Consider the following 23,885-nt stretch of genomic DNA (forward strand, 5'->3'; position numbering starts at 1 on the left):
ATAAAGTGGATGACATTGTTAGATCCACTTATACTCCAGCAGAGTTTGCAAGAAATATACAACCACCAGAAGTGGTTATGTTTCGCATATCTCATTGTAACTAAATTTTTGTTAACCAGCAGAAGTGGTATATGCCTATGGCCACTAGAAGTGATAATTTAGGCTTTCTGTGGTTACAATTGAAGATAAACTAGAGAAATATTCTCTATAGTACATGCATGCCTCGATTTGCTCCTGAAGTAGCATTATCGTAAAAGAGCTTCTAAGACATCACACGATTTGGTGTGATTAATGCACGTTCAAATAATTATGTTCCGTTCCCTGAAGGATGAGAACTTTTGATAAATATTAGCCCATTCCTGAAGTAAATGTGACAATATTAATAAAGGGCGTAAATAGGAACACGTTTTTGATGTGAATATATTACAATTCACCTCCAGAAGAGGTAATATGATTGAAGGAATATATACTCAATATTTCGTATTTTAAATTTGCTCCTGAAGAAGTAACACAATTGAAATTTTCTCCTGAAGCAAGAAAATATTATGAAACTGTGTCTTTCTGTGCTTAAACAAAATAATAAGCTATTCAAAGTTATTTTTGAAGCACATTTTCATTCCCTGGAGTGAATGAAGAAATACCACAACTCACCTCCTGAAGAGGTAGAATAACAAAGGATATAAATTTTGTTTTTGTGGCATAAAGATCATTACCGCACGTACCCGTTGTACGTAAAATATCTTGAATAATTTTATTAAATATCATTCTAAGGCAAAAAGCATTCTTGTAGAATGCTTTGTACTACAACCACATTAATATTTTATGGTTAGTTATCGAGTTCCCCGAAGGAAATAACAACTCATGTATCTTTCCCTGAAGGATGTAATGATTATGTGGTTGCCGCTTTGATATAAAATATTCAGATGTTAATGGCGTTTCTCCCTAAAGGAGATATTTGTCACAAAGTTGATGATAAAAATACTGAAATTTTTAATTTCTTACATTTATAAATTTATAATGTTTTTATAATGTTCATTTTATTAAGAATTTCTCTCATGATACCAGAAGTGTCTGAGCAATATTTGATAGTACAAAATATATCAACAACTCCTGAAGAGCTAACTGTTTGTCTAGAAGACATATGACACCAGTAGTGTCTGATAAATATTAAATTGTGGATAATAAATGAAGGCTCTCGAAGAGTTTATATACAAATATGTCATTCATATTATATGATTATGGTCAAAACATATGTTGTAGTAAACCTGAAGTTTACTAATACAAATGACTATCATATTGAGACTACAAATGATTGGAAGATTAAAAATCTTCATGTTTCCACAATCATAGGGGGTAAAATAATATGTATGTGCGAAGTTACCCGCCTTATTCTTCAATTTTGTACTATATCATGTATCAGAGTAAACCAGAAGTTTACTAATGCAAAAGCAGTCATAGTAAATCAGAAGTTTACTAATGCAAAAGTTTACGCCATAGTAAACCAGAAGTTTATTAAGAGATAACACATGACATGATAAACTTGAAGTTTTCATTTGCCATTTTTAAATGAGCTATTTGAGAATTCAGATAAGCATATACTAAAGAACTAGAAGATTCTTCAGGAATTCTCATGTGTTGCTTGTTCTCATAATGAATTGATTATACCAGCTAAAGTTGGGACTAAGACCCCTGATTCTGAAATATATAAAAGGTGAATATGGGACCCGTTCACCTATCATGTGAACCACTTATAGGTGCATATATGAGATGGTTACATGTGTAATTATTGTCAACCTGCAGTTTGACATTTGGAATTGCTTTTCTCGATTAAGAGCATAATTTTCAGATTATGAAATCAAGACAGTTCATCTTGATAATGCTGGTTTATATCCAAGCTGGTTTAGCATTGAATACCTCCTATTAATGGCTAAACCATTGCTTATGAGAACAAAGCTTCAAGTGTTGGTCTAATATTTTCTAAATTGCATATAGCAGCACTTGTATGCATCAGATCAACAATATATGATAAGTCCTCCCTTCACAATTGGTTCAGGATCAGAAACCAAATATTTTTACTATCTTTTGTTGTGTGGTATATGATTAATTTCTCTACCATAATACACAAAGATATGTTTCCCAAAGATGATTGGGGATATATGTTAGTTTTTCTAACATTTGGGGGATGAAATAAACAGTTGAAAAATATGCTATATGAATCGAATTATCATGATCCTCACTTAGAAGATAATTCAAGTCGAATGCCAGAAGCATTTGCTGATCCAAAATTAAATATCATATTTCAGCTTCAAATGCTCCTATTAAAATTAAAGTCCCTGAAGGATAAAGTCTACTGTACGCATGAAGCGTGGTAGACCAATCGGTTCCAAAGGTAACAATCCTTGAAAAATAGTAGGAGCTAATGATCAAAATGAGGAGGAAATAAGCTCTAGAAGAGCCCATGACATAACATTTAATGAAACTCCCGAAAAAGTTCTGGTACCTAAAAATAAAGAAAGTGATGAGATCTCCACAAGTTATGTCGCTTCGGAACTGCCACAAAATGATCGTCGACGATATATTTAATACAATATAGTGCACAATATTGTAAAAGATTGTGAGGATCGGACTAGCAGTCCAGACACTTGAAGATGTCATACCATTTAGATACAAGTCTTAACCTATATGACTTATTTGGCTAAATCTATATGAAGATCCTTGAAGGATTGAAAATGCCCGAAGCATATAATTCAAAGTCTTGAGAAATGTACTCGATCAAATTATAAAGATCTTTGTACGGTTTAAAGCAATCTGTGCGCGTGTGGTATAATCGCCTCAGTAAATATTTGCTGAAAGAAAGTTACATAAATTATGTTATTTGTCCATATATTTTTATAAAGAAAATGTCATCAAAATTTGTTACACTTGCTGTTTATGTTGGTGACATAAATCTTATTGGAACTCCGGAAGAGCTCCAAGAGGGTCTTAAAAATACTTTTACATGGACAAAGTGTACCCATTAAGTACACCAATGAATATTCAATCACTTGAAGTGAATAAGGATCCGTTCCAACCTCTAGAAGAGGATGAAGAGCTCCTTGGTCCTGAAATACTCTATCTCGGTGTAGATGGTGCACTTATTTATCTTGCTAATGCTAACAAAAGTGGTGCATATCGTATTGGTAATGCAGATGCAGGTTATTTATCTGATACCCATAAAGCTCGATTTCAAACCGGCACGCAGGGAGTGCATATGATTGAGATCAGTGATTCATTCGAGAAACATGTGGGTCGGAATGTGATAAAAGACCCACAATATTATACGGAGACAATGTTTCATGCATAGCACTATTAAAGGGAGGATTTATAAAACGAGATAGAACGAAGAACATTTCACCAGAATTATTCTACACACACGATCTTCAGAAAAGTGGTGACATTGATGTGCAACAAATCCGTTCAAGTGATAATCCAGCAGATTTATTCACTAAATCTTTGCCAACTTCAACTTTTGAGAAGATGGTATACACGATTGGAATGCGGAGACTCAAATATTTGAAACAAGGTTTTCATCAGGGGGAGTAAAATACGCGATGCACTCTTTTTCCCTTACTAAGGTTTTTTCCCATGGGGTTTTCCTTATAAGGTTTTTAATGAGACACCTAGCAATGCATATTACTAATGTGTACTCTTTTTTTCTTCACTAGGATTTTTTCCCACATGGTTTTTCCTAGTAAGGTTTTAATGAAACACATTATCTTTTAATGAACATCCAAGGGGGAGTGTTATAAATATATTATATTATGAATGTTCATTTAGTACTCCGTTGTAAATTATCTTCCTGAAGAAGCTTATCCATATGGGACTCCACCGTAAATATGTTTATCTATTTAGTACTCTATTGGAAATAAGCTTCCTGAAGAAGCTTATCACTTCGGTACCCGGTTATGAATAAACATTACCCTAGGTAGAAGATTATCCATACCGGGTATAATAAGTTTATCCATTTAGTACTCCGTTATGGATAAACATTGCTCTCAGTAGAAGATTATCCATATCTGGTATAATAGCAGCTTACACAACAGCTTGCAGTAACAGCTTACACAGCAGCTTGCGTAGCAGCTTGTAATAGCAGCTTACACAACAGCTTGTAGTAGCAGCTTACACAGCAGCTTGTGTAGCAGCTTACACAGCAGCTTCCTTTCTTCTATAAATAGAAGAGATTTCAGTTCATTATGTACATCAGTTTGAATTCGAATAATATATCAGTTTCTCTCTATACTTGTCTTTACTTTACAGTCTTTATTTTATAACAATAGACACATATTACCTGTCTTAATTTATGCGGCTCCGATCTTATTTCTCAAATATATTAATTTTGATGATGTTCGAACGTAGAATTTTTAAGTATTTGAAATTAAATTTATATTAATTAAAAAATTACATACAATAATTTATAGTTCAAAAAATATTAAAAAAATATATAAAAAGATTACGATAAAAAATTTATTTGACTCTTAAAATTCGAACGATGACACATATAATGAGAGGAAGGAATACTAATAGCTTGTTTGGATGGTTGTTACATGTCGTTTCATAATGGATCGTATTGTATTGTACTATATCATATCGTATTGTATTGTTTGATGAATAAAATGTGTAGATAGATTGTAACGTTTATAGTTGTTTCATGATATCACATACCAAAAATATGAAGAATAAACTTACAACATTACTAAGAAAAAATAAGATTCGAAGTAGAATCATTATAAAAAGTAGGGTAAATGATAAAATATATTTATTTAATAATAAAGGACAAAATGAGAGGAAAAAAAGGTAATGATGTCATCACACAAAATCCGCCGTTATATAAAAATAATACTTTTTGTCGCTATATAACGGCAAATTTAATAATACAATACAATAAAATTTAAGTAATAATTAAAATAATATTTAAAGTAACGATATAGTACAAAAACAAGCTATAAACTAGAAAAAAGAAAAGCAAAAAGAGGACACACACTAACACAATGTTGATAAGAGGAAAGCGAGAGAGATATTTCATAAGATTCTAAAGATAGAAAAAATATCTAGCTAAGCCATCCACGTTGGCAATCTTGGTGGGCCAATTTAGAATCAGATATGCACTTTTTCTCACGCCTTTTCTCCTTTATTTATTCGCTATTTTCCACCGCCCCATACCCCACCCCCCTCTTTCACCCACCCCACACTCTCCGTCTTCTTCTCGCCGGTGAAATTCACCGGAAATTCCTCTCTTTCTCTGATCCAATCCTCTACTGAAATCACGGCAGGTTTCATTAACTTGATATTTTTTTTAAAAAATTGTAATAAAAAAATTAAAAAATTGTAAGAAGTTCTATGGGCGAAGAAGTAAAAATCACCGGCGGTGATGCTTTCTCCGGAGACGATAACCGTGTTCTCGAGTGGGAAGACGGACTTCCGAGTCTCGACGATCTAACGCCGTTATCTCAGGCGTTAATCCCGCCGGAACTCGCGTCGGCGTTCAAAATATTGCCGGAGCCGGCAAGGACGATGACCGACGTCAATCGTGCTTCGGAGAACACGTTCTCATCTCTCCGAGGCAGTGGACCGTTGCAACAATTACACATTCTGTCCTCACCGGAAACGGATCCGACGGAAAACGGATCGGATCCGAGGAAGACCCGAAGGATTGACCCGGAGATGTTAGACGCGGATTCAGCATTACTGAGGAATGAGAATTGTGGAGGAGGAGATGATAGTAATAATAATTCAGCTTCTAAGCCGCTGAACAAGCGGCCGCGGCTCGTGTGGACGCCACAGCTGCACAAGAGATTCGTGGACGTGGTGGCTCATTTAGGGATAAAAAATGCGGTGCCAAAGACGATTATGCAGTTAATGAACGTGGAAGGATTAACGCGGGAAAATGTTGCAAGCCATTTGCAGAAGTATAGGTTGTACTTGAAGAGAATGCAAGGGCTGTCAAATGAGGGGCCCACTTCTTCCGATCATTTATTCGCGTCCACACCCGTGCCACAGAGTCTGCAGCAGTCCGGTGGTAATGGTCATAACAGTAGTGGTTATAACAGTAATGGTCATAATAGTAATGGTCATGCGCAGATGCCAATGCCTATGCCAATGCCAATGATGTATCCCCCACAAATGGTGCCAATGCCTATGATGGGAATGTCAGGACATGGACATGGACATGGACGTGGGTTTCATCATCAGTATAATATGGGGGCACAACAGCGAGATTGGTCTGGAAATAAATTTGGTTCTTATCATCATGTTGCTCCTAGTGACAAATAGCTATAGCAGACAAGAAAAAAGAGGTAATTCTTGGTTCTATAAAAGTTGCAACTCTACTGTTTGTGAACTTTTATTGTGTATGCTAATAGATAATTGCTTGTACAGGGTTGGTTACTGGATTGGTCCATCAGGAAGATTCTCACTTGGTGGATTGCAAACTAGGAATTCCAGTTAGTATCATTTAGGCTTTTTTTTACTTGTTTAGATTTGGTAGATTTATAGGGACAAAAATTTCATAAATTGCTCTAAATTTCTTAGAGCATATTGGCCTAAGATGAGCTTAAATGGAGTAACATGGTCAAGATTCATATAGCTAACCCCAACTTATTTGGGACTAAGGCAAACTAGTAGTAGTTGCTCCAAATTTCTTAGAGCCATGTCATTTCTGGTTGTAGCTTCTTATTCAGCAAGGAGCTTAATACATAATTAGAGAACAAGATAGAATTGTTGTTTCGATCACACTTTTCTTGAAAGATAGTACAATAATTTCGGATTCTCTTTTTTCCTTTTCTATTAGTAACTATTGTGGTGTATCTTTTGGTGTGCTTATTGATTTATTATACAAAATTGAGGGCAAAACCAGGATTTTCCTAGAAGTAGGTGTATACGATATAGGAGTGACTTCTTACTCTTACATCTTTTTTACCACTTGCTTTTTTGGTTGATTGCAGATTTTACTTTTGGGTCCCAAAAACTATGACATAAAAGAAAACTAGTTCTAAGAATTTGCGGGCCATTATAGCATTTTATCTAGCTGTTAGTGTGGGTGAAATATTATGAGTTCTGGAAGTGGATTTTTGTGAAATGCCTATTTTAATTTCTATAGCTGCTGAAAACTTCTTTTGTCCTCCTCTTGAAATTGATGCAAACTAAGATTGATGGTCAACTAAGAAAATATAATGCATTTTCTGCGCCGTAATCACCACTTCAATGGAGGGAGTCAACCCGTTCTAATTTTGTAATAAGCTAGCAAGAAGGGCAGCATGGTATACAAAGCATCCCGCGCTCACGCAGGGTCTGGGGAAGGGCCGCACCCCAAGGGTGTGATGTAGACATCCTACCCCAATGCAAGCGTTAGTGGTTATTTCCACGGCTCGAACGCATGACCTATAGGTCACAGGAGACAACTTTACCGTTGCTCCAAGGCTCTCCTTCTGTATTAAGCTAGTAAAGCAAAGAAATTTCTTAATTTTATCCTCCAACATATTTTAGTAGTAACTGTCGTAACACCTTGGTTGAAATCGTTTTCTCGCGATCATATTTATTTTTGCATTCTAGAAATATTTCTGCTGTATCTATTGTGATGATCTACCACATATACATTGCTAGTTTCTTGTATCTATTGGATCTCAAGTGTTAACACTGCATATGTCATTGTGCAATTTGAGAACATTAAAGTTTGATATTGCTTTGACTTTCATTTGCTTCATTCATTATCCAATGCTGGCTTCCCCTCCCCTCCCAACCATTTTTCATTTATTGATGAAGAGGAAAAATCTCATCACCATTATTTATTTATTTCTGGGCTGTTTACTGATCCATAGGTAGTTAAATGTGGCTGTATAAAGGGCAATTAGATGTCTTTTTTCTTATGGTGATTATGGAAGTGCATTGTCCCTTCACATTCAGAAATGGTTGGTGTTAGGGCAATAACTGTTTTCATCTGAATGTTTGATCAACATGTACAAATGAAGTTGTTCTTGCCTTGGTAATCTTCTGGCTCATGCTTTTACCTCAGAAGATAGGGTTAAAAATACTAAACGGCATATCCGATTACATGACTTTTGTCTCATTGATCATTGGTACTCAAATTTGTAGTGTGGACCAGCCAGATGCTTGAGCTTAGAGAATTCATGACAGAGACCACGAGGTATACTCTGGTAACATTTCAGACAAATTTGAGTTAGACAGCAAAATGTCACTATGTTTGGTCTATTCTTGTAAAGCATTGATGTGGACCCTGAAATAAATTTCACCCAACGGAAGTGGATCATTTGTACAATCTCAACATGATATCTGTTAATATTTTGTGTTAATGTTGGTATTTGGCATTTGTTTTCAGTAATGATCATAGACTCAATAATGTATTAGGAACATTGTCAGCTTCTCTAACATGGTTATATGAAGCTTTATCCTTCTTCGCCCAGTTTAAAGCCATATTTACTTTCTATAACAGAATACTTGATTGTACCATATGTAATTGGCAGACTTCATATCTCCTAAATTATTGTGCTTTCTTCAAGTTGAGTAACAATTACAAATATTTCATTTGGTTGCGTTTTCTCTGAGGTGGCATTAGGTTTCCCAAAACACCTAGATAATCTGCTACCCTGTTTCCCTTGTAATAATGAACATGATATGAAATTCTTTGGGAGGACCCAGTAACTCAATGTCTTATTTGCCCTTACTAAATTAATCAATTTTTGTGAGGTATATATATTTTTTAACTATCTATTTTATGGCTGAAATCATATGGTATTAAATTTTGAGAAGCTTTGATGAATATCTTTTGTGCACCACTTGGTTCACAATTTCACTAGACCTCTAGTAACTTCTCCGGTAACGATGCTCGTGCTTGAAGCCTTCTATTTATATGTGTGCCCTTTTCCCCCAATTTCAATATATATATATATATATATATATATATATATATATATATATATATATATACATACATACATACATACATGTGAATGTGTCTTGTACTTTTCCTTTCTTTTAAGCTAGTTCAAAGAAGCAACAGTGGGTAGGTAAAGTTCTGCTGATTGTAAGATGCTGCATTGCACCTTCTTCAGTACTTTCTCTTATTTTTTCTCGTCCTTCAAAGTGTTAAATGGGATATCTTTTATACGCAACTTCTATTGCTTTGAAACTCCGCCTATGTGAGCTTTGCAAAGCATAGCCGGTCCCAAGCCCGGATAAAGGAGGAGGGTTGCTGGGCAACATTAAACTAATGTAACTAGGAAGAATCTCTGAGTACTCTGGATGACTCCAGTTAAAACAGATGTTATTCGTCTTCCTGCTTTAGTCGAAACTTTCATGTTGATGCAATGAATCACAGCTCATGGAACTAATGAGGAATTTGAAATGATTTTGATGAATTGTTGAATTTGAAACTTTTTTGTAAACTAACGACTTGTGATGGTGGCTGATTAGAAATGAGTGGAAGTTGACATCCTTTCCTCTCGTTCTTGTAGGTCATTCTAGATTGATGCAGGCATCAATATTGTCCACACTATGCGTCCCCCAATTCCAGGGGAGATGGTTTTTCTTTAATTTTCTTAACTTTATTAACTACTTGATTCTGTTTGTTTTGCCTGAATATCATGATGTTCTTTTACTATCTAATAAATGTATCGTGGTTCGGTTTCCGCTTGTTTCTTGATGAACATTAAATGTATTGCTTTGGTTAATAATTGAACAGCCCAAGTAAATATTCTTTCAGATTAAACTTAGTTGGCTTTCCTAATTGTGTTTCTGGTGCTGTAGTTTCTCTTTCTTCTTACATCTCATCTTTCTCCTTATATCTGCTATGCGTCACCATGAGTGCATGTGTTAGCAACTCTGCTGTTAGGTGGGAGAGGCAACAAATTTCATGCTTTTTAGCGCTGAAAGCACCAGTCACCACCTTCATATAGCACAGGTTTTTAGACAATTTCAGAAAACATCTTTATGCAGGTATAAAAGACAACTGCTCCAAGTGCACACTCAAAGAGTGGTACTAAAGAAATTCTTTTAATTCTCTTTGCGAAATATACTGTCCCTATGTTCTTGTTCTTGTCAGATGGTAACTGGCCCATTCAGGTGTTTTTTATCTTCTGATTATTTGGCTGCATATCCTGTATGGGTAGTTGCTAATTTCTTATTGTCGAAAACATAGATTTGCTTATCATGTGTACGATGAAGTATAATGTCTGCGATTTTGCTTGCTCTGCTATTCTGTGGATGTGCCATTCTTCATAGATGGATTATGAACTGGTTGATAGAATCCTGTGTCCATTTGTTTTCTTGGTTGCTTCCATTTGCCTTGTTCTTATGTTCTGGATTGATAGAAACCGTACTTTTGAACTTGATAGTAGGTATGGAATCATCTCCATACTGTGGAGTTCATCAAGCAATGGACATAGGAAATCACGAAGTCATAATCGTACACCAAAGTAGTCAAAAGAGCAACGTGGTTTATTTCATCCTTCATTACAGAGGGTTTTTGCAATCTCATCTCATTCACTGTTGCTGGATATTGCTTCTGCACAAGGATCAAAAGTCTCATATTCTTGTAACTTATTTCGAATCATTGGTTTAACCTAAAACTACTTGTTGGTTCACCCTTTTGATTTTCTTGTTGTCCTCTTCTACTTAGTATTGGGTCATTTAACTTACTGGGGAATTGAAAATTTATTCATTTTAACTTCTTTTCCACAACACTCCAGAGAATGGATGGGAAAGCTAGAGCTATTTCTGTTCAAGAAATAATTATATCGAGATACGATGATTTTTTTTTATATATTCTGTTTATACCAGGGAAGTTACTGCTAAAGCATAGAGATTACTAGTCTCAGTTTGAATTATGTGGTAGCATAGATGAATCTGTTCAAAACGCAGGTTTCCCTTCACCCTGCAAACTCATTCAGCTGATGGAAATCCATGATTTTACATATATGCCAATCTTGAAAGTTTACCCTCATTGGTGGGGGTGGGGAGGGGGAGAAGAAAATGAGGAAAGCAGCACAAAAGTACTACTCACTACTCGGTACTTATTTCTTAAATCCCAGACCACGTACATGCATTTTATTTACAAGGCTTTTGACTCTGAAGCTCAGTGCAGCATCAAATTAGTAGCCAATAATCCGAAAGAAACTTTAAATTCTGATTTCACACCATATAAACCAGTTCTTTTGCTTGCGATACTGCTTACTGATCCCCCAGAGCACGGGATTTTTATAGGGTTGTCTTCTACATCTAGTTGGAGTTTTTTCAACAAACTGTTTCATCTCCTACACATTGTAGCAGGGCTTGATCCAACGGATCATTATAAGCTGAACCTTGGTCAGTCAAGAAATGTTTTGCCTCTTTGTTGAGCAGTACATATTTCTTCTTTGGTGCATCAGTTAACACTAGGGAGCAGAAATACCATTTGATTCCTCTGGGCATGCCTTTACCCTGAGCACACAACCTAGCTGTGTGCTCTTCCTGTCTAGACAAGCATGTGACAAATTTGAATGATCACGTTTGCTTCGGAAGTTACTAACCATTTCTGAAAGAAAAACCGTGTTTCATTTTTGGGCTACTTCTAAATGCCTCTAAGAGTTTGAAAACAGGATTTATTAACCACGTCTGAGAGAAAAACTTTCAATTCTGGGCTAGTTCTTTGCCTCTAGTGGCTGGTACCATCACGCAATCTGCATCACTTTTCCTCTTCAACTATTGCCCTGCGTAAGTTTTTCAGTTGATATGTTTGACAAAGCTTTACGTAACTATGAAAGGACAGAAATCTGGTTAAGACTCAGATTTCTGTTGGAACTTGGTTTGATTTAAACCAGGCATGTCCATTGGCAAATATATCTGACATTCAGCTCCTCTTACCGTCTAAAAACTTATGCAACTTCTACCCAACTACAGCCAGGAAACTTTTTCAGCTTCTTCTTCTTGATCACCCTTTTCACCTTTGCAACTTTTGCCCACTTACTTGCATCAGCATATAAACTTGATAGCAACACACTACTTCCAGCACTCTCAGGTTCAAGTTTAGCCAGTTGTTTAGCTGCAATCTCTGCTAAATCCATATTTCCATGCTGCCTACATGCTCCTAAAAATGCTCCCCAAGCAAATAAATCAGGTTCAATTGGCATGCTCTGAATCAAATTGTAGGCCTCAACAAGTTTCCCTGCTCTTCCTAAAAGATCCACCATACACGCAAAATGCTCCGATCTTGGCTTAATCGCGTATTTATCCTGCATCATTTTGAACAAACTTTCTCCATACTGGACGATTCCAGCATGAATACAAGCAGTGAGAGCTGCTGTGAAAGTCAAGTGATCTGGTTTCCTTTCTTCCTCTCTTAACATTTGATTGAATAGCTCAATTGCTTCACTGCAATACCCATGATTCGCGTAGCCAAAAATCATTGAATTCCACGTCACACTATTTCTTTCAGATGTCTTGGAAAACAATTCCTTAGCTTCAGATATAAATCCACATTTTGCATACATATCTATGAGAGCACTTTTTACATATACATCCTTCTCAATCCCTGTCACCACTGAATAACCATGTATCTCCTTACCAAGCATCAAGTCTGCAACAGTTGCACAAGCAGGCAATATACTACTGATTGTAGCTGAAGTTGGGCACAACCGAACATCCAACATTCGTTTAAACATACCAAAAGCTTCCTTGTTATGAAAATTCTGCACAAGCCCAGAAATAATACTAGTCCAAGAAACTACATCTAGCTCAAGACCATCATCATGCATCAGTTCAATAACTTTACAAACCATAACCTGATCATCTTCTTGTGAAAACCCCGCGATCAGAGTGTTGTATGTCACCACATTAGGCTTCATTCCTTGAACTTTCATCTCCTCAACTAATACCAACGCGTCATTGACAATCCCATATTGAAGATAACCCGCAACCAAAGCATTCATTGCCACCAAATCTTTATCAACCATACCATAAAACACCCTCTTCGCCTTCTCAACTTTACCACACTTTGAATACATATCTATCAATGCACTCACCACATACGAGTCATATTCAAACTCATTCTTCAAAATCACACTATGTAATATCTCTCCTATTCGAAAATCATTGAAGCGCCCGCAGGCTTTGAGAACACTGGGAAGAACAAACTTATTAGGCTTCATTCCTTCCCTTTGCATCTCAGAGAAAACACTCATTGCTTCCTCATAAAACCCATGTCGAGCATAGGCTCCAATGAGAACAATCCAACGGCGAATATTTGATTGGGGAATTTTGTCGAACAGTTTACGTGCATGGAGTAATTGTCTACATTCTGTATAAAAAGCAACAAGCTTGGTGGCAAAATGGGCTTTTTGAGCCAATCCATTGATAACCAAATGTGCATGTAAAGTTTTCCCTGATTGGAGGGCGCCACTTTGAGCGTAGGCTTCGAGGAGTTTCGTGTATACGTCCGGTGTGCAATTGAAGAAATGATAAACAATGGGGTTCGTAGAGACCCTGGCTACTTTGGCTCCAATGACCATTTTAGTTAGCTTTGAATAACTATAACTAGAAGTCCTTGTGTCAAACTAACTGCAATTTGAAAAGAAAAGTGCGCTTTCCATTTCAATTTGTTGGCTTGACACAAAGTTAATAAAGTAATGAAGACTTTCAGAACTTATAATTTTAAATATGACAAAATATTTGTATAATAATAAAAATTTTGAAACTTGTGTTTTAAACAAGAAATAATGTTTGTGTGACTATAAAGCTTCCTATCAAGGAAATCTTTTTGAAACAGATTAATAAGGAGATAATATCAATCTTTTTAAAACAGAGGTAGTACTATGTAATAGACTTTTTTAAACCCAAATGTTTCCTTATTTCATATTTTTTGAGCAAACTTCATTTATCGCTAGCTGTTAGAAACTAATATCAATCGCTAGCCAAAAATTGCAGTATGCATTTTATAGCCCAAAACTAATTAAGAGGCTAGCCCAAGAATCCTCCCCATCTTCTCCATCCTTGGTTTTGTCTTCGTCTTGGGCCTTGTCGCCACAACAGCATCCCCTCTATTTGGACTTGGCCCGATCCCACCCTCATCCAACACAACTCGTATCTCCTCAGCCCGGTGCAAATACTCGGTAAATTTCTGAGTAATCGCTTCCTTAATCTTATGATTTTTCTCGTACTTCAGTTGGTTTTTGAAGTGCTCCAAAGCGTTCATGTAAAGAGGGAATGCTATTTAAGAATCAATTTTAAGAAATACAATCACCCGCACCAATCAAAAAAATTTTCTCTAGAAAATATGGCAACCATACAAATATACCAAATAAAAGAAAATACTCATCGGTGAAGAACTGAGGGAACTTGACGGGCAAAATAACAGCTTCCTACAAAGCTTGCTTAGCACTTTCCAACCCGGCAACATCATTCCACTTAATATTAGGTTTCTCCCTAATAATCGCGGAGGGTGAGCATTTCTTTTGAATATTGGTATTATTACAAAATATATATACAAAATAGGCTGTTACTATACATAAATTATACAAAATAGACTATCACTATACAATTTTTATACAATACAATATCGCCATACAAAAATAGACTCTCATTATTATACAAAAAATATACTAAATAGACTGTCAGTATACAAAATATATACTAAATAAACTGTCAGTATACAAAATATATACTAAATAGATTGTCACTATACAAATAAATATACAAAATAGACTGTCACTATACAACAAATATACAAATAGATTGTCAGTATACAAAATATATACTAAATAGATTGTCACTATACGAAGAAAATACAAAATATACTATCACTATACAAAATAGACTGTCACTATACAACAAATATATAAAATAGACTGTTCCTATACAAAAATATACAAAATAGACATTTCGGGTTATTAGATGTAATATGTTTAGGCCGAAGGACTATTTTCTATCAATGAACAAAAATATGAGCTATTAAAATTTTAAGAGGCTGTAGAGGGTAGTTTTCTTATATTTTTTGGGGTTTGATATGTACTACTTTATGAAAAAGGGCCGAAATATAACTCAACCTATAGGCTATACATTTCTGAGTAATCACTTCCTCAATCTTAAGGTTTTTCTCATACTTTAAATGGGTTTTGAAGTACTCCAAAGCGCTCATATAAAGAGGGAATGCTACTTAAGAATCAATTTTAAGAAATACAGTCACCCGAACAATGAATTTTATTTCACTAAAAAATATGGCAACCATACAAATATACCAAATAAAAGCAAATACTCACCGGTGAAGAACTGAGGGAACTTGACTTGCAAAATAACAGCTTCCTGCAAAGCTTGCTTAGCACTTTCCAACCCGGCAATATCATTCCACTTAATATTTGGTTTCTCCCTCACAATCACGGAGGGTGAGCATTTCTTTTGAATATTGGTATTATTACAAATATATGTACAAACTAGACAGTCACTATACAAAAATTATACAAAATAGACTATCACTATACAATTTATATACAATATACTATCACTATACAGAATATATACAAATAATCTACTGTTATTATACAAAAAAATATACTAAATAGACTGTCATTATACAAAATATATACAAAATAGACTGTCACTACATAAAAATATACAAAATAGGTCGTCACTATATAATTTATATACAATAGACTGCCACTATACAAAATATATACAAAATAGACTATCACTATACAAAATATATACTAAATAGACTGTCACTATACAAAAAATATACAAAATATATTATCACTATACAAAAAATATACAAAATAAATTGTCACTATACAAAAAATATATAAAATAAACATTTCAGATTATTAGATGTAATATGTTTGGGCTGGAGGACCATTTTGTGCCAATGTGCAAAAATATTGGCTATTAAAATTATTTTCTGTCAATGAGCAAAAATACAGGTTATTAAAATTTTGAGGGGCTATAGAGGGTAGTTTTCTCATCTTTTTTTTTTGGGTTTAATATGTACTACTATATGAAAAAGGACTGAAATATAACTCAACCTATAGGCTATACATTTCTGAGTAATCGCTTCCTTAATCTTAGGGTTTTTCTCATACTTTAAATGGGTTTTGAAGTGCTCCAAAGTGTTCATGTAAAGAGGGAATACTACTTAAGTATCAATTTTAAGAAATACAATCACCCACATGAATCAATTTTTTTTCACTAGAAAATATGGCAACCACACAAATATACCAAATAAAAGCAAATACTCACCGGTAGCACTTTCCAACCCGGCAACATCATTCCACTTAATATTAGGTTTCTCCCTAACAATCAAGGAGGATGAGCATTTCTTTTGAATATTGGTATTATTACAAAATATATATACAAAATAGACTGTTATTATACAAAAATTATACAAAATGGACTATCATTGTATAATTTATATACAATAAACTATCACTATACAAAATACATACAAAAAATAGACTGTCATTATACAAAAAATATACTAAATAAACTATCATTATATAAAATTTATCCAGAATAGACTGTCAATATACAAAATAAATTGTCACTATATAATTTATATACAATAGACTGTCACTATACAAAATATATACAAAATAGACTATTATTATACAAAATTATATAAACTAGACTGTCATTATACAAAAAATATATAAAATATACTGTCACTATACAAAATATATACTAAATAGACTGTCACTATACAAAAAATATACAAAATAGACTGTCACTATATAAAAAATATACAAAATAGACATTTCAGGCTATTAGATGTAATATGTTTGGGCCGAAGAGTCATTTCGTGTAAGTAGGAAAAAATAAGGGCTATTAAAATTTTGAGAGGCTATAGAGGGTAAGTTTTCTTATATTTTTTGGGGTTTGATATGTACTACTTTATGAAAAAGGGCCGAAATATAACTCAACCTATAGGCTATACATTTCTGAGTAATCGCTTCCTTAATCTTATGATTTTTCTCGTACTTCAGTTGGTTTTTGAAGTGCTCCAAAGCGTTCTTGTAAAGAGGGAATGCTACTTAAGAATCACTTTTAAGAAATACAATCACCCGCACCTATCAATTTTTTTTCACTAGAAAATATGGCAACCATACAAATATACCAAATAAAAGCAAATACTCACCGATAAAGAACTGAGGGAACTTGACAGGCAAAATAACAGCTTCCTGCAAAGCTTGCTTAACACTTTCCAACTCGGCAACATCATTCCACTTAATATTAGGTTTCTCCCTAACAATCGCGGAAGGTGATCATTTCTCTTGAATATTGGTATTATTACAAAATATATATACAAATAGACTGTCACTATACAGAAATTATACAAATTGACTATCACTATACAATTTATATACAATAGACTATCACTATAAAAAAAATAGACTGTCATTATACAAAAAATATACTAAATAGACTGTCATTATACAAACTATATACAAAATAGACTGTCACTATACAAATATATATAAAATGGACTGTTACTATATAATTTATATACACTAGACTACCACTATACAAAATATATACAAAATAGACTGTCACTATACAAAATATATACTAAATAGTCTGTCACTATATAAAAGAATATGCAAAATCTATTGTCACTATACAAAATAGTCTGTCATTATACAATAAATATACAAAATAGACCGTTACTATGCAAAAAATATACAAAATAGACATTTCGGGCTACTAGATGTAATATGTTTGGGCCGGAGGACTATTTTTTGTCAATGAACAAAAATATGGGCTATTAAAATTTTGAGGGACTATAGAGGATAGTTTTCCCATATTTTTGGGGGTTTAATATGTACTACTATATGAAAACGGCAAAAGGCCAAATATACCACTCTACTTTCAAATATTGTTTATCTGTACCCTTCGTTATACTATTGGGCTATCCATACCCCTACCCTCATACTTTGGAACAAAAATACCCCAATTTTGGATGGAGTGCCACGTGGCAGCACCATATTAAAATGGCCCATTTTTTTTTACCCAACCCATTTTACAAAAAACCCACGACCCGAAACATATTTTTATTTTTCAGTTTTTTTAAAGAATTTTCTTTTTGTAAAACTTTAAAAAAAATTGCAAAATATTTTAATTTTTTTAAACTGAGTAAATACTGAAAAGATTTTGCAAAACAAATTGTAAAAACTGAAATAAATCGTTTTTTTAAATATTGTTTTTTTGTAAAAACTATAAAAACATATTTGTAAAAACTGAAACAAAATTGTAAAAACTGGAATTTTTTTTCTAGTTTTTAACAAAATATTTTCGTTTTTTAAAAACTGAAAAAATATTTCCAACAAAATATTTTCGTTTTTGAAAAATGTTTTTTTTCCAGTTTTTCCAGTTTTTTTAAAGATTTTCTTTTTGTAAAAACTGAAAAAACAAATTTGTATAAACTGAATTTTTTTTGTAAAAACAGAAAAAAAATATTTTCATTTTTTAAAAACTGAAAAAATTATTTTCATCAAAATATTTTCGTTTTTGAAAAATATTTTTTTTTAGTTTTTTAAAAGAATTTGGTTTTGTAAAAACTGGAAAAACAAATTTGTAAAAACAGAAAAAAAAAATATTTTTTGTTTTTTAACAAAATATTTTCGTTTTTTAAAAATTGAATTTAAAAAAAAAACTAGAAAAAAATGAAAATAGGGGTCGGGCTGTGGTGTTTTTTAAAAACGGGTCGGGTAAAAAATAAGAAATGAGTCATTTTAATCTGGTGTTGCCACATGTCACTCCATCCAAAATAGGGGTATTTTTATTTCAAAGTATGACAGTAGGGGTATAGATAACCCAATAACATGACGGTTAAAATTTTAAGAGGCTGTAGAGGGTAGTTTTCTTATATTTTTTGGGGTTTGATATGTACTACTTTATGAAAAAGGGCCGAAATATAACTCAACCTATAGGCTATACATTTCTGAGTAATCACTTCCTCAATTTTTTTTGTGTTTTCCAAATACAAACATTTATGTCTCAAAATGATCAGAAATTGAAGGGATAATGTTACAACTTGCTACTTCACACATCTTTACCTGATCAATATTGACTAGACTTAATTTTGGACAGATAACCATGTGTTTATTCACACTCGATATTTTATCAATCCATATTAGTTTAACAAGATAACGTAATAAATGGAGGTGAGAATTCATATAAATTAACTATAGTTAAATGATAAAAATGAATTGGATTTGCTAGTAATTTCATAGATCTATACGGAAATTTTTATTAGATAGACTATACAATTACAACAAATCAAGCAGAGATAGAAGACTGACACCCACAACAACAACAAGCTGGATGTAAGGACGACATATAAACAAAAGTTATGATCCAAGTCAACTTAAATAAATATAACTTAACCTGACTTGAAAGGTAATACATTTTTGGGTATAGCATCTTCACAAAACTAGGGGCAATGGTCGAGATGAACCTTGATTAATGATGACAAGCTTTTAAATCAGTACATAATAAATAATTCTGTATTTATCAGTTTGATATAAACCTAATAAGTTTCTCCCGACGGCCTAAGTCCAAGTGAAAAACCTCTCAAACGGGGAATGATTTGACATAAAATGATTATAAGATCACCTGCATTTCACCTTTGCTACAACATAGCAAGACAAGCAAAATTAGCCAACCAAATTTATTACCAAGTTATAACAACACATAGCTACCTCGTGAAATACCCAGAAAATAATACCAACCCAAGCTTCAAAGACAAATATTATGACTCAAATAACGTTAATTTAGACGTCTTACCTCTGTTACATCAAAATGGTTTTCTATGTGACCAATTTAGCCTCAATAAAATCATCTCCACTTGTGCAAAGTTGGGTCTTTTCACTGTTGGGATTCAAACCCATTGTCAGATTATCAAAATTGGTTTCGATTCAAATGTATTTATCAACACTGCTCTTGTTGATATGTACGGGAAATGTGGTGTTATAAAACTAGCACAGAAACTGTTCGATGAAATGCCTGAGAGAAACGTGGTGACATGGAATGCTTTGATTTCTGGTTATTTGGACATCCATTACCCTGAAAATGCTGTTGCAATGTTTCTTGAAATGCTAAGAGAGGGTATTAGTCCAACCCCTTCTAGTGTTTCAGCTGTTTTAGTTGGTTGTACTCAGTTAGAAGCATGTGAACTTGGGGCTCAGTTGCATGCTTTGATTTGGAAAGCTGGTTTTGCTTTGAATCTTGTAGTAGATACTGTTTTGATTGATATGTATTCAAAGTGTCTTGATCTTGAGACTTCGAGGAGAGTTTTCGATCAAATGCCTGAAAGGAATGTTATTACTTGGACGTCCATGATTACTGGTTATGCCCAAAAGCAATGCCCTTTCCAGGCTTTGACTTTGTTCAAGGAAATGTTGAAGTTGGGAATTCGACCAAATTATGTTACGTACTCTAGTTTGTTGAACTCATTTTCTTGCCCAGATTACTTGGTTCATTGTGAGCAAGTCCACTGTCATGTAATTCAGCAAGGTTTTAACACTAACCACTACTTGGTGGTAACACTGTTGTCTGTTTACTCAGAGTGTAGTTGTAGCTTAGAAGATTTTCAAAAGTTGTGCTCTGACACTATGAAATGGGATGAAATCTCTTGGAATGCCGTCATTGCTGGTTTCTCTAATTTAGCAGTCGGTGGACAAGCCTTCGCATGCTTTGCTAGAATGAGACGGGCGGGCTTTACTGCTGACCATTACACTTTTGCAAGCATCTTGAAAGCTATTGGGAACATTTCGGGCCTAGGGGAGGGAATGCAGACCCATTGTCTAGCTCTGAAAACAGGATATACTTTCGAAGTTTTCATACAAAACGGGCTTCTTTCCATGTATACAAGATGTGGTAGACTTGAAGAAGCGGAGAGAATATTCTCTTCAATGGAGGAAAGAGACCTCATATCGTGGAACTCGCTTCTTACAGGCTGTGCTCATCATGGTTATGGTAGGGATGTGATGGTTATGTTTGAAGAAATGAGGAGATGTGGTATTAAACCAGATCTAACCACATTCCTCGCTGTACTTTCAGCATGTAGACATGCTGGCCTGCTCGACGAAGGGATTAAATATTTTGATTTGATGAAGAATGACAATTCCCTACCACCACCAAAGCTAGAGCATTATGCTTGCATAGTCGACCTTTATGGCCGTGCTGGTCATCTACTTGAAGCAGAGGCCTTTATTAACAATATGCCAATAGAGCCAGGACCTTCGGTTTTTAAAAGCCTATTAAGTGCTTGCCAACTTCATGGTAACAAGGAACTTGCCATTATTTCTTCCAAGAAGCTTGTTGAACTTTGCCCTAACGATCCTGCAACGTACATATTGCTAGCAAATGTGCTAGCATCGGAAGGGAATTGGAATGATGCAGAGGGACAGCGCAAGCTTATGTTGGATAGAGGTTTGAGTAAGAAACCTGGTTATAGCTGGCTATGATTCACAATGGGTGGTATCCTTAGTAATTGACATCGTTCGAACCCCTGTTCCAAACAAAAGCCTCATATTTAAGTGGAGAATGGTAAAGGGGAGGGGGGGGGTCCATTATCCATCGAGTTCATCACAGGCCATTGGCTCTCAGAGATTTCTCGATTATCCTAACTAATTGACATAACATGATCCAATGACAAGTGAATTCCTTGGTCTCAACAATTGTAGGATACTAATCTGGAACCAATCTGTACATACTAGATTCTCTTGATTCCTGTAGGCACAAACTGATTAGGTTGACAATGAGAGAAAAGGGTGGATTTTTCATTCCCTTGTATCTATCTACCTCTTCATTAATTGGTCTTTGATCACTTTATGTTTTCCCTTATAGGGTAAATTGTGCTTTACTGGTTAAACAATCAAATTGAGATGGTCCTGTTGATACCCAATTTTGCCTTCATATTTTTTTTCAAATAGTATATATATTTTCAAAATGTCATTCTGCATCATTACTCAATTTACAATTTTTTTTATAATTTTTAGAATTTCAAAATTAATTTTCTTGCATTTAAATTACTTAAACATTTATTAATTATCCCTCTAAATTATTAGTGATGACTTAATCATCCAAATTTATCATTTTATATCCACGTGTATGTTTAATAATATTTTACTTCATTTTATATAATTACATCTATATTTTAGTTATTTATGTAATTTTTGCAATAATAGCATATATTCATGCATAATTGCGTTTTTATTATATTATTTGTGCCAAATAACATTTTATATTTTTATAATGTTAAGTTATTATTTTCAATCATTATATTGCATAAGTAATACTTTTACTATTTATTAATTACTTTTATAAATTATTTTTTTTATAAATTTGGTGTATTTAAACTATGGCCCAGTTTAAGCCAATTTCGGACCAAATTTGGCCCAAATCCTTAGCCCAACAACCCCCAGCCCAAGCCAAACGATCCTTTACTAAAACCCGGTCGCAACCACTTCAAACGACCTGCCCGTTCAATTTTTAATCATGGCCGTAATCTCTCTAGATCAACGGCCCTCGTTCATCCCCCCCTTTTAATTAACTCAACCCCTAATCCTCATTTCCCACCTAACAGCCGCCTCTGAAACCTCTCCACTCCACTCGTCTATGAGAAACCCTAGCTGCCATACTCTTAAATCCTCTCCGATTCCAACCTAAACATGGAATTAATCCATGATCTACTTACCTATTTTGTGATACTTTACTATTATATGCGTGTCTATGGTGTTACTTAGTTCTTGCCCTATTTTTGGCAAGAACTACCTTTCAAGAACGGGTCTGATTTACTCATTTTGTGAAGATCTGGACGATCTTTCGTCTATATACACTCTACAATGGAGGATTCTTGCATTATTGGTTCAATTTAAGGCCGTTGGACACAACTAGGGTTTGAGATTTTCCTTTTTCCTTACTAATTTTGATTGCATGTGATATATTCTTTCCTTTCTTGTGTTTGAATGGTGATTTTCCATGTTCGTCCGCTTAATTTGAATACTATATAAATCCCTCCCTAATTTCCCCTTTAGACAAGCTTAATTTTCACTGCTATTACACTCACTATGCTCTTCTCTTACTCGTTCACTTCTTCTGAGACACTTGAATGTTTTTTGGAATCGTATTCTTGGCCGACTGAAAGCCAAGGCCATAATATTGTTAAAACGGCCTCCTCCGGTGCAAACACTGCTCAGAGCCCTTCTCGAGGCTCTTGTGAACTCTGAAGCATTGGGAATCTAGGGTTCTCTTGCTACCACATGTGTGTTCTATGTGCTAATGTTGTTTAAAAATTGTAAGCATGATTTAGTTTCCTTGTTCTTCATGGAACCCTGATCCTGTATTCTTTACTGCTATGATATTGTTTTTATAAGCTCCCTGCAATTTCATGTTCTTTATTAGTTGAATTCAGTAGGTTCTAGTTCATGTAATATGCTCTCATTATTGGAATGGATTCTAGCTTACTTAGGTGCTTCTAGACTAATATAGGTTCTCTACCTTGTCCAGTATCTCTATGTTTGTATTCTAGACCTTGTTGAGTTCTTCTTGCCCAATACAATAGGTCTCTGAGGCTGTATTAATTAGCTAAAGCATGTTTCCATTTAAGTTCTGTTGCATGTTTGGTTTAGAATGGCTTCTAGGGCAAATTGCTATGTTAGTTTCCCTACCGTCTAGGTAATTGGGACGAATGGTTATGTCTGCCTGTCTCATTCCCTTTAAGTGTTGTATGTTCTCATGAGTTAGGACACTGTTGAGGTTTATAGTAGACCATGCTATCAGTGTTGCTATGTTGCTTGTGGTCATCTTCATGTGAAATTGCATATCCCTCTAACTATAATTACTTTGAATAAGGCTCACTTGTTTAAGGTCAT

General features: G+C 34.4%; 3 protein-coding genes across 3 annotated transcripts; 2 read left to right on the forward strand and 1 right to left on the reverse strand.

The window, feature by feature from the left end:
- Nucleotides 1–5,183: 5,183 nt before the first annotated feature.
- On the forward strand, nt 5,184–6,815 carry LOC107763213 (transcription factor PCL1-like). Its single transcript, XM_016581683.2, has 2 exons — nt 5,184–6,332; nt 6,415–6,815. Exon 1 carries the CDS (start codon nt 5,377–5,379, stop codon nt 6,307–6,309), a length of 933 nt encoding a protein of 310 aa, XP_016437169.1. The 5' UTR covers nt 5,184–5,376; the 3' UTR covers nt 6,310–6,332; nt 6,415–6,815.
- Nucleotides 6,816–10,897: 4,082 nt separating this feature from the next.
- LOC107763203 (pentatricopeptide repeat-containing protein At5g59600-like) lies at nt 10,898–13,875 on the reverse strand. Its single transcript, XM_016581674.2, has one exon. It carries the CDS (start codon nt 13,533–13,535, stop codon nt 11,904–11,906), a length of 1,632 nt encoding a protein of 543 aa, XP_016437160.1. The 5' UTR covers nt 13,536–13,875; the 3' UTR covers nt 10,898–11,903.
- A 5,558-nt stretch (nt 13,876–19,433) lies between these two features.
- On the forward strand, nt 19,434–21,909 carry LOC107763148 (pentatricopeptide repeat-containing protein At2g27610-like). Its single transcript, XM_016581600.2, has one exon. The coding sequence runs from the start codon at nt 19,608–19,610 to the stop codon at nt 21,474–21,476; it is 1,869 nt and encodes a 622-aa protein (XP_016437086.2). The 5' UTR covers nt 19,434–19,607; the 3' UTR covers nt 21,477–21,909.
- Nucleotides 21,910–23,885: the final 1,976 nt, after the last annotated feature.

Source organism: Nicotiana tabacum, chromosome 3 (assembly GCF_000715075.1).
Source record: "Nicotiana tabacum cultivar K326 chromosome 3, ASM71507v2, whole genome shotgun sequence".
Classification (NCBI taxonomy): Eukaryota; Viridiplantae; Streptophyta; class Magnoliopsida; order Solanales; family Solanaceae; genus Nicotiana; species Nicotiana tabacum.